At 40.7% G+C, this 12,053-nt stretch overlaps 1 protein-coding gene across 2 annotated transcripts in view; it reads left to right on the top strand.

Moving 5' to 3' along the window:
• The first annotated feature begins 18 nt into the window (after positions 1-18).
• The window catches only part of mfrp (membrane frizzled-related protein), a 43,448-nt gene continuing 31,413 nt past the window's right edge, over positions 19-12,053 (top strand). The window contains exons 1-6 of one of the 2 annotated variants that reach the window (XM_073029864.1): positions 19-131; positions 5,121-5,270; positions 6,044-6,146; positions 7,754-7,879; positions 8,641-8,823; positions 9,798-10,026. In XM_073029864.1, coding sequence (XP_072885965.1) covers positions 5,208-5,270; positions 6,044-6,146; positions 7,754-7,879; positions 8,641-8,823; positions 9,798-10,026 — 704 coding nt within the window. In that variant the 5' untranslated portion in view covers positions 19-131; positions 5,121-5,207. Of the gene's footprint in view, positions 132-4,642; positions 4,770-5,120; positions 5,271-6,043; positions 6,147-7,753; positions 7,880-8,640; positions 8,824-9,797; positions 10,027-12,053 lie in introns of those variants that run through there. The other variant, XM_073029865.1, reaches the window with a different exon arrangement.

Raw genomic sequence — 12,053 nt, forward strand, 5'->3', positions numbered from 1 at the left:
CTGATTATTTCGGAGGTGTGATCTGGCATTTCTGATCAGATAGTCATGTGATATCTGATCACGTGCCGTGTGCTACTGCCACAGTTCCCTCACTAGCTGTGGCCGTACGTACGAGTGACGTTCTGGAGCTGGTAAGTCAGTGTTCATACTAATTCCTAAAAGCCATGCAAAGATGATGGTGAGGTATCACCTTTTAAACTTTCCAGGAGTTCAGGAGTTACTGAGTTTGTAACTGGAGGATTTAGACCTAGTCGAGGTGAAGGACTGATGATATATACTTTCAGGTCATTTTTATGGGAATTTGTAAGGAGAGCTGCTCTCGTACTTCTGCTGCCCTTGTCTTTTTTGATGATGTTACAGCATCTTTGTGGCTGCCATGCATTATGTGCTTCAGGGATGGATATTTAGAAGAAGGAAAGAGGTATTATTCATGTTGACTCCTTTGCCCTGGATAGTGCCAATCTTCAGTGTTTGTGGAGTGACATTCATCGAAGGCAGCTGGAGAATATTTTATCATTCTCTTGAATTAAGCGTTGCAGATCATAGAACATAGAAATCTACAGCACATTACAGGCCCTTCGGCCCACAATGTTGTGCCAACCATATAACCTACTCTAGAGACTGCCTAGAATTCTCCTACCGCAGAGCCCTCCACTTTTCTAAGTTCTGTGTACCTAAGTGTCTCTTAAAAGACCCTATCATATCCGCCTCTGCTAAAGAAACCTACCTCTGACCCTTGTACCTACTTCCAAGCACCTTAAAACTATGCCCCTCATGTTAGCCATTGGTGGAAAAGCTTGAGCCACTTGTCATAGGATAGCTAAATTCTTCCTTCCTTGTGTTAAGACCATAAGATATAGGAGAAGAGTTACGCCATTTGGCCAATCAAGCTGATTTATTATCCCTCTCAACCCCATTCTCCTGCCTTCTCCCCATAACCTTTGATACCCTTACTAATCAAGAACCTATCAACCTCCATTTTAAATATATCCAATGACTTCCCAGTCCTCTAGATATTTGTTAAACTAGAGTATTAACTGCTGCTGCAATTAAGTTTCTGGTTAATACTAATCATCTAGGCTATTGATTGTGAGGGAGCTAGCAATGAAATAGTGAAGGACAGGTGGCTAGACTCTGTCATTATCTAGCACTTGATACAAACATCATATGCTATTTGTTAGTTATTATCTAGGTCTTGTAGCTTGCAAGGTGGGCTGCTTCATTTTCTGAAGAGTTAGAAAGGGAAATGAATGTCACATATTCCCCAATAAATACCCTGAATTCTGACCTTGTGATAGGTCATTAGAAAAACTGCTGAAGGAGACTATCCTGATGTACTAACGACTAGGGTGACTGATCTTCATCAACCACATTTATGCCTGCTACGACTCTAGCCAGTGGAGAGTTTTATCCCTAAATTCCATTCACTTCCGTTTTACTGGGGCATCACAAGAGACTGCAGGTGCTGGAATCTGGGTCACCAAATAGTCTGGAGGAATTCAGCAGAGTGAGCAAGTAACATCTATGTGGGGGGAAGGAATTGTCAATATTTTGAGTTGGGGTGGAAAAATGACACAAAGTTAAACATAAGTTGACACCAACATAATATTGAAGAGAGGTTCAGTATTACATTGGTGTCAAATTATATTTACATACAGAAATATTTTATTGATATTAATTTATTGGGCTATTTTGTAACCTAATAATTCATTATTTAAGCAAAAACTTTTCAACTGGTTCCAATTTAACATCTGATTTATAAATAACAATGGCATGGCTCAGGGAAAGGAATGTGCATGTGAATGGATTTAACAATGAATAATCCTGATTATTTAGACCACATATGAAATCTTTATGAACTAATTGGGTGCTTTGGTTTCCAGGTGAGAGTATGAATAATCACAACAGAGGTACAGACTCACTCACAGATAATGTGTAAATGTCAAAAATAGAACTTCAGTTAAGAAAAGAAATTGAATATTTAACCATCTTTTAAAAAAGAGGGAAGCACATGTCAGGTGTGGGTAATTGCTATCAAATTAGTCTCTGACGATGATTGTAGATACAGGGGTAAACTTAAGGAAAAACATTAGGAGGTTAATAAGGGGATATGAAATGTCCTTGGCAATCAGGATTAAGGTGAATCCCAAAACCTTTTACAGTATATTAGAAGTAAGAGGATAGGTAGGAAGAGTAAGTACCCTAAGGGAACAAATATTAAATGTATGTATGGAGCCAAGTGGTTATGAGTGGGGTCCTAAATGAATACTTAAGGGAGAGGGATACACTGATATTCTGGAACATGTATCAGGAAGGAAGAAATATTCAACATATCAGCACATGAAGTTGGATAAATTCCCAGGGCCTGTGGGAATTTATACCAGGATCCATTGGGAGTTCGGGAGGAGATTGCTGGGACATTAACTGAGAAATTTTGCATCTTCATTTGTCTCTGGTTGTGACTGGAGGATAACAACAGAAATAAGCTAGGAAACTGTGGGCCAGTGAACTTTACACTAGTAGTAAGGAAATTATGGGGAAATTTTCTAAAGAACAGGATTTATGATCACTTGGAAAGGCAAGGTCTGATTAGGAGGAGATAGCATTGTTTTGTGCAAACGAAATCTTACACAAATCTTATTAAAAGTTTTTAAGGAGGTAAGCAAGAAAACTGATAAAGGCAGGATGGTGGATATAGTTATACGTGGACTTTAACAAGGCTTTTACAAAGGTTCTGTATGTTAGGCTGATCCAGAAAGCAAAAGCATGAGATCCGAGGTGTGCTGACAAACTGGATCCAAAATTGATTTGGTGATAGGAGGCAGAGGCACTTTATAACTGAAAGTGATGTACTGCAGGGAATGGTCCTGGGACCTTTGTCACTTGTCTGTCATATCGGATGATGACAGGAAACCTATGTGGGAGAGTTTTAAAGTGGAAAAGCCATTGCACTGGGGCAGTTCCACTCTCTCAACCTTGGACATTCAGGTCTAATGGTATGAGTAGTCATCACAACTGACGTCTTCCTTGATTGCAGTGAATGGCATGACTTCTGTGCCCTTCACTCTTCACAAAGTGTTGCAGAACCACTTTCCTGGCCATTGGATCTCACGGTTGACCTCGTACACCCTGTCTGCTGGAGCTGACTTTGCATGCTGTGACAGGCGTGTCCCTATCTCACTGGGGTATATATATAGGTACGACTTGGATGAGAACGTAAGTGGTCTGATTAGTAATTTGCTGATGATATGAACATTGGTGCAGTTGTAGATTGTGAATAAAACTTCTAAAGGTGTCTGTCGGGAAGAATGGAATTTAATCCAGACAAATGGGAAGTACTGTAATGCATTTTGTGATGTCAAAGACAGGGCATGTGTAGTAAATTGCAGGGACCTAATGAGTGTTGAGGGAGAGACATTGGGTGCAGGTTCATGGTTCTATGAATGATAGTAACACAGGTGGATAGGAAAATTAAAGCAGCAGGTGGTACACATGCCTTCAAAGGCTGAGGCATTGAATATGAGTTGAGTTCCTCCAGCAGATTGTTTGATGCAATGGATAAACTGGATTAGTTTTCACCAGAGTGCAGGAGGCTGAGGGGTGGCCCTATAGAGGCTTATATGATTGAGGGACATGGATAAGGTGGATTCTCAGATTTTTTTTCCTAGGGTAGTGGAGTTTAAAACTATAGTAGACTTAAGGGGAGAGAAGAAAAATTTAAATGAAATATGAGTGGCAGAGGGCATAGAAGTCAAATCTAACACTGGTCCCTTGTCACCTCCACATAGAAACTACACATTCCTCCTCCCTCACCCTCCTCCTCCATCCTCGCTTTCAGGCGGCCCACACCCGATATATATGGAGAATGAGGACCGGCCCCCAGGGAAGACGTGACCCTAGGTTGGATAGTTGGGGGCAAAGGATGTGACATCCACTTGCAACACTGACTATCCCAATCGCTTTACCCGGCTGGTGGTTGCTAGGACCGGATTCCAGATTGTAGCAACAGCGGTCAACGGATTTATCGCCCTCAGATGTGTTACTGGGTACTTGCTAATGAGCCACAGATTAATTAGCCTTTGTCATATTAAATTGGGAGCTCAATCAGTGGGAGTGATGGGGAAAGGAATTTTGTCCCCATTTCAATTCTACATAACCAGGAGGAATGAGAGAGAATGAATTGTTTTCTCACAATACATTCTTGATCGTATCGTCTCATACTGATTTTTGTTGAGTTCACTCACAGCAGAATTTGTTTCCCTCTTAAATATGTCAGTATGATTCGCTGTCAGGCTGGTTCTCATTCATATTTGATTCCCTCTCATATTGTCCAACAATTCTAATAATTTCTAATGCTCATCAATTCTAATCATTCCTCGGTTTGCTTCGCCTTTGATTTGGTTTCCCGTCTGGCTCTCCGGTCAAGTTATCAATCCATTTCTCTCCCTAATTCCCTTCTAATCACGCCCTGTTAACTCTAATAAACTAGACTCAGATTAAAAGAAAACTCAACGCTATTCAGAAAGGAGGAAAGATGAATCTCGAGGTATTTAGCAGCAGTGTGACATGTGACTGGAATAAGGATAAAGAGAGACTACTGCTCAGTTTTAGAGTTCATTGCTCAGAAATACCCGGCATACACACACAGTGTGGGAACCTTTTTTAAACGTGGCCCAAAATCTTGTATTTTGTTCATCACTCAACTTGTTGAATGTATGGTGAAGTGAACACGAGGACAGCTGATCCAGGATTTAATATTTTTGAAAATTGTAAGTACACTAAAAATTGACTTGAATAGAAAGGGGGATACGTAGAGTGGCAGAGGCAGGAGTGAAATGATAGGAAGATAGAAATAGACGAAGGGACAAAGATTAAATGATGTAAACACAGAGAGGGTACAACAGGGACAGGAGGGGGTAAATATAGAAATAGACACAATTGGAGTGAGATATGGAAATGTAATACTGGATGATACACAGAGAATTGTGCCTGGGAAAGGTAGAATGCCAGAATAAAAGGAAAAGATAAGGGAAAAGAGACACTTTGTTCATATGTCATTGCAAAGGGGTAGATTATACAATCTTGAGACTAAGCACAAATCAAAATGCCTTTTTCTTCAGATCTGCTGATGTCCTTCAGGACCAACGTGTTTCAGGAAATTGCATTAGTTTCTGATTGTTATTGCTAGTTTGTCGACTTCCACAAACATGTGGGAAAGAACGGAGTTCACAGAAATCACCTTGGAAGACCCCAGGAGAGAGGACAGTAAGGTGAGAACAAAGATTTGAGTTCAAACTGATAATCTCAGTTGTTTAAATTGGGTAATCCCGTCTATAAACTAATTTATTAAAATCTCAATATTTTGGGTCCCTTGGATTCAGCCTTTGTGAAATGGGATTCCCTAGTGTTTCCCCCCCCCCCCCCACCCCACCTCTCAAGGTGATTCCACTAGCATCATGAGCAAATGCAGCTAATATCAATGGCCATCCTTTTACGTGTTCACCTAAAGAATATAGACCATTCCATATTGGAAATTCATTGTAGCTGAGCTCATTTCTGATCTCTTGTTAGTGTTTATATAGCTTACTGGCCAAATTTAAAAACAGCAGCCTGGCCGATTCTTCCTTCCATAGGAGAGGTTTAGGGATAGGGGTTTCCAACCTGAGGTCCACAGACCCTTCATTTAATGGCAGGTGTCCATGGCATAACAATGGTTTGGAACCCCTGGTTGTGAGATGGATATTGGCCAAATGTAGGCAAACTTAGATGAGAATCTTTGTCAGTGTGGACCAGTTAGGCTGAACAGCCTCTTTCCGTGTTGTATGACTCGATAATTCTGGAACCCAGCAGATTTGAGGCCAATTGTAGAACCCCTGCTCACAACTATAATACATGTCCATAAACACTTAGTATTGCTGTTTGCAAGTCTCTTTAAAAGCATTACAACCATCAAACCTAATTGATACCATGGAATAGGTAAAAACTAAAATAGAGCAAAACGGCGAAAGATGGAAAAATAAGCTTGTGATTCGTTTGTTTTCAGACTGATTTCATTAACCCAGCCTACCAGCCCGACTGTGGAAATGAAGATCAGGGGGATTACGGAACTGGAAAGTACTTGAAAACTAACATGCAGAATGGATCGGGTGAGAGCAGTTCAGTCACCTCCGTTCAGGTCTGGTTTGACCAGCATTGATTCTGTGTTTCCCCACGATGGAGTGTATGGTGAGGGGAACGGGAATGCCAAGGAGAGAGAGAATGTCAGATGAGTTTGGGGAGGAAGGGAAAGGTGTTGGTCAAAGGTAGAGTCATGGGGTGCAGATAAGAGGGTTATTGTATGGGCATTGAGGGTCCCATGATATAACTGAGGGGAAGGGGAGAGCAATGCAGAAGGACAGGGAAGGAATCAGGGCTACTTTGTATGGAGGAGTAGGTGGTGAAAATAGGAATTGACCAGTGGGGTGTGGGTGTTGAGGGATCTGCATTCTACCCTTGTTTCCATGTTGCTCAGTGAGAGAGAGAATCATCTAGAGGGCCATAGCCAGACCTATGTTTATGTCAACAGAGGCCAAGCAAGAAATGTTGATTAATGGTTGAATTGTTCAGGGTTAGGCCATGAAAAGAGCATGCTGAAGTAAGACCTACTCTGGGGAAATGATTATAATTTCAACACACCTTTATAAATGCAGCTATTGTGTCTTGGTTGTTATAGCAACAGGGAGAGTTTGAATGAGGAAATTCTGAACCTGTGAACCCCAGGTTCTGAAGGAAATATGGAATCCGGCCTGGAATCCTACAGTGTATGGTTTGCAGCTGATGAAAAAAATCAAAATATTAATACCTTATACAAATATTAATCCTAACTACAAGTATTAATATTTAATTTAATAGGAAGTGAAATTCACAGGTCCAGGTTCTAGTTAAAGTCTATTCAGTGGAATAGAAATGACCTAATAAAGAGGAAGTTATGAATGGTAGGAACAGGAATAAATAAACCCACAGATACATGACTTCACTGAGCAAGTTGTCAATCTAGGAACAGACTTTCAAAGGAGTTATGGAAGTATTCATGCAATGATGATTATGCAAGTTCTCTCAATTCTTTTGGGACATAGTAATTGAGTGAACTGAGTTGAGACGTGTATAGATCTAATGTTGAGTTTATTTGCGTAGCCTTTTTAACATAATGAAATAAAATTTGACACTGAGCCACATAAATAGGTATTATTGTGGATGTCCAAAAACTTGGTTGAAGGAACATAAGCAGAAAGAGAAGTTGAGAGAAACTGAATTTGAGGGAGGGAATTTCAGAACTTAGTATCTTAGTAACTGAAGCCATTCCAAATATTTTGATTCCATTGTCTTATTTTCTCACCACATATCTAAATGTGTACATTAATTGATAGATTAATGCTATGTTTAGTCAATAACTCCACTATTGTTGCATCAAGTAGCAACCAGGGCACTAGAAGGTGAACGATGGACTTTGCCCTTTTGATTTAAAATAATTTGTGTTTCAGAAAGGATCTAACACTGGCAGCCACTGCTCAATAACCTTAACAAATGAAAGTTGTTCCAATGCACCTCATTTCTTCAGTGATTGCTCCCTAATTTGTGGAAGAATCTCAAACAAGGATACATTTACAAGTGGAAATACCATTGCACTTGCTCAACATTGTCAGAAATTGGGAGAGGCAAAATATAAAACCAAGTTACAAGAGGTTTTTTTTTCTGAATTTGTTTGTTATTCCAGTACATGGTTCCTGGGAAACAGTCGGAAGAGCTGGTGTGTGCCCAGGTCCGATGTGGCTCTTAGTTATAGTTTTGGCTGTAATTCTGACCGTGACTATTGGAGGGAGTTTGATCATCTTCACTGTCCGTAAGTATTTGAATCTATCTGAGCAGGTGGCAGCAGTGAGGGCTTTAACCTGGGCTACACCACAGGAAGTGATCACCCACAGATGGTTTCAGTGCATGCTGGAGAAGATTGCCAAGATGTATTTGTATCAGATGTAAATCACCATTGGGGGATAAAGGGAGCAACTAAACCCTTCTGATTGTCCCATGCAAACACTAAGTGCATCATCACTTATCAATTACTCTGCTGAAGGTGAGTGAATAATCTAATTGTTCTACATGACAACTTTAATGCTCACCCCGCCTACATATTAAATTATATTTCTACAAAACTGCCTTAAAATTTCACAAATCTCACCACGTATGCTGGTGATATCAAACCTGATTTATTGACATGAAGTCTTCCACAGCCATCTGAGAGAAAAGATCGGCCACAGTTCCAACAATGTAGCACTCCTTGAATATTGTACAGGATGTGCAGCCTGATTTTTGTGCTGTTGTCCCAGAACTGGGATTTGGATTTGTGATTGTCCATCTCAGAGCTGGGAATGTAACTTTTTACCCTAGCTCATGAGAGGCTCAATGACAATTTCCTTTCCCTCTAGTTAGCCCATCGATTCCTCAGTCTGAGGTTGGGACTGAACACAAGGGCAATGTAACCTTTTCCAACTATAATCCATCTTGGTATAATACAATGTCCCACATAACCATGGATGAAGTGTCTATCACAAAACTCATTAGATTTGAACTTTTTCAACACTATCCAATCTCTCCTTTCTGTAGAACTGGTTATTCAGAAGTCAACAACCAATCACTCTGGGGAACTGACTGATGTGCCCAACCATATTAACAAGACTTCAACCAGTCTCTTTACAGCTTCTGCCTCTGCCACTGCTTCCAGCTCTGAGAACACAGTCCGGCTTACTCCTAGTGTTTCAGCATCCCAGACCTCAATGTCATCACCACGTGAGTGTTGCCTTTGGACCTATTCAGTGTAATCTCACAACAATCTGCTGCTGAAGCTCAGCAGATCAAGCAGATGCTGTTTCTCCAGCAGAGTGCTTGTTGCTCCATATTCCAGTTCCTGCAGTCTCTTGCTCTCTTAGTTGCTTCCTTTCAGTTTAGTCTCACAGATAGCTTAATTCTATTCTTCTGCTTATTCCATTTAATTTTTAGTTTCCACTATCCCATCCCATTCTCCAATGAGTCCATAGCTTTTAATACTCCAGTTAGTCCAACCAATCGTAATCTACCTTAAGCATTTATTCCAGTCTCCTCTCAAGGCACTTGTAGACCAGTGCTACCCTCACTAACGACAATTTCTGCAATGCCAATCTTTCTGAGCTCACCTTTAAATCTGTAATCTCTTGTTGCTATCGCATTGGCTAATTAAAACAATCCAGATGTTGCAAGGATGCTTCTGAATTTTCTCAACCCAAATAAATAAATGCAAACCTTGAGTCTCTTCTGAGGGCTGCAGATCCCACGTCCCACACATTCTACTCTCTACATCCTTCATATAATTAGCTGCTTAACTTTAAATATTCTGAAGATTTCCTCTTTGTCTTTGAATTTTTTATTGTCTTGTGCCAATCAAAACACAATTGTATTTCCTATAAGCTTATTGAGTTATTGACCCTCAAGTGGCCTGTTAAATGGGTCACCCTCTATTCTCCCATTATACTTGTAATCTTAATATTTCAAGTGTTTTCCTTCACATTTTATGTCTGTGTTTCTGCCAGCTATTTGTCATTCTTGCTCATTTACCTTCACCCTGCTTAAAATTTGCCAACATCCCAATTTCAACAGGCCTCAGTTCCTAATTATGTTTATGTATGATTAATGAGCTGAGAATGGAGCTTATTCTTTGATGTTCTGGTCTAATGAAGGCAGAGCACTTTCTGCACCATTTAACTGACTCTTGTGATCTCTGATTACAGTGTGTGGTGGGATCCTTCGAAACACTGAGGGCTCATTTTCCACCCCTCGCTACCCAGCACAATACCCTGCAAACTTGGTGTGCGTTTGGTGGATCTTGGTGGAACCAGGGTACGTGATCCAGTTTAAAGTTGACTCCTTAAACATTGAGGGACGGTCACCTTGTCATTTTGACCGCCTGGATCTTCATGAAGAAGAGGAAAATGGATTTCACATGCACCAGATAGCAAGGTCAGTCTATGGTCCATTGATCTATCCATCCCTCCCAAACCCTTGGAAACTATTTTCCCCTTTTCCCAGTTTTGGCAAAGAGATTAATCTGTTTTTTTTCTTCTCAATTAAGATAACAGTAGTTTATTGTCATATACATAAGTCTGCAATGAAAGTCCTTGCTCAGTGTACATGGTAACAATAAATACAATAAAAAAATACAGAGACAAATGCAAAACAAATCCCAGAATGGTGTAAAGCGTGGTATTGCAAGCTGAAATATTGCAAAAAGAATACACAGACATGCCTGCTCTGCTCAGTGTTTCCAGCTTTTTCTGTTTGTATTATCATATAAACAATGTCATGTTTCAGTTTCAGACTGTGATTATAAAATTAAACTTGCAGTTGGTGTGACTTTTAGCTGGGTTGTGCAGGAATCTCTACTGGGCTGACAGCTAATGTTAGAACTAACTAGAAAGGAGAGTAAAATTGGGCAGGGTGTTAAAACTTGCTTTGCTCTTGATCTGGTCAGTTCTCTGCTGGGCCAGTTTGGTTAAATGTTAAACATTTATCCCCTCGTAAATGACATTTATAACATTCTCCTAGTTCTGGCTAGCTGTAATTTGCTTGGATTTTAAAGGATTAAGGGCAAGCAGATGTAAAGTCTAGTCAGAGATTTATTTTTCCTTCCCCCTCTGGGACCTCTCTTTTCTCTCGTACACTCGTGCACGATTTGACCTGCTCACGTGCATCTGCAGGCAATAACTGAGGAGCACAGTTATTTACTTACAATACTCTAAGCCCTTCCACCTCACTCTGGCAAGAGTTTTCAAAGTTCAAAGTAAATTTATTATCAAAGTATGTATATGTCATCATATACAACCATGAGAATCATTTTCTTGTGGGCATACTTAATAAATCCAATAACCGTAATAGAATCGAAGAAAGACCACACCAACAGGACAAACAACCAACCAATGTGCAACGATGACACACTGCAAATACAAAAGAAAGATAAAAAGAAATAATAATTAAATAATCAATAAATATCGAGAACATGAGATGAAGAGTCCTTGAAAGTGAGCCCATAGGTTGTGGGAACAGTTCAGTGATGGGGCAAGTGAAGATGAGTAAAGATATCCCATTTGGTTCAAGAGCCTGATGGGTGAGGGGTAATAACTGTTCCTGAACCTATTGTTCAGAGTCCTGAGGCTCCTGTACATTCTTCCTGATGGCAGCAGAGAGAGGAGAGCATGTCCTGGGTGGTGCATGTCCCTGATGATAAATGCCACTCTCCTGTGACAACGCTTCGTGTAGATGTGCTCAGTGGTGGGGTGGGCTTTACCCATGATGGACTGGGTCATGTCCACTACTTTTTGTAGGATTTTCCATTCAAGGGCATTGGTGTTTCCATACCAGGCTGAGATGCATCTAGTCAATATACTCTTCAATACACATCTATAGAAGTTTGTGAAAGTTTTAAATGTCATGTCGAATCTTCACAAACTTCTAAGGAAGTAGGGATGTTGCTGTGCTTTCTTCGTAATTGTACTTAAGTGCTTTGTCCTCGACAGGTCCTCTGAAATGATAATGCTGAGGAATTCCAAGTTGCTGACCCTCTTCACCTTGGTCCTCCAATGAGGACTGGCTCATGGACCTCAGGTTTCCTCCTCCTGAAGTCAATAATCAGCTCCTTGGTCTTGCCGACATTGAGTAAGAGTTTGTTGTTGTGGCACCACTCAGCCAGACTTTCAGTTTCCCACCTTTATGCTGATTCATCACCACTTGATTTGCCCTAAGACAGTGGTGTCATCAGCAAACTTGAATATGGCTTTGGAGCTGGGCTTCGCCACAGAGTCATAAGAGCACAGGGCTAAGCACACAGCCCTGTGGTGATGGAGGTTGTGGAGGAGATGTTGTTGCCAATCCAAACTGACTGGAGTCTGCAAGTGAGGAAATCGAGGATTCAGTTGCACAAGGAGGTATAGAGCCCAAGGTCTTGAAGCTTGTTGATTAGTTTTGAAGGAACGATGGTATTGAATGCCAAG

Source organism: Hemitrygon akajei, chromosome 26, assembly GCF_048418815.1.
Source record: "Hemitrygon akajei chromosome 26, sHemAka1.3, whole genome shotgun sequence".
Classification (NCBI taxonomy): Eukaryota; Metazoa; Chordata; class Chondrichthyes; order Myliobatiformes; family Dasyatidae; genus Hemitrygon; species Hemitrygon akajei.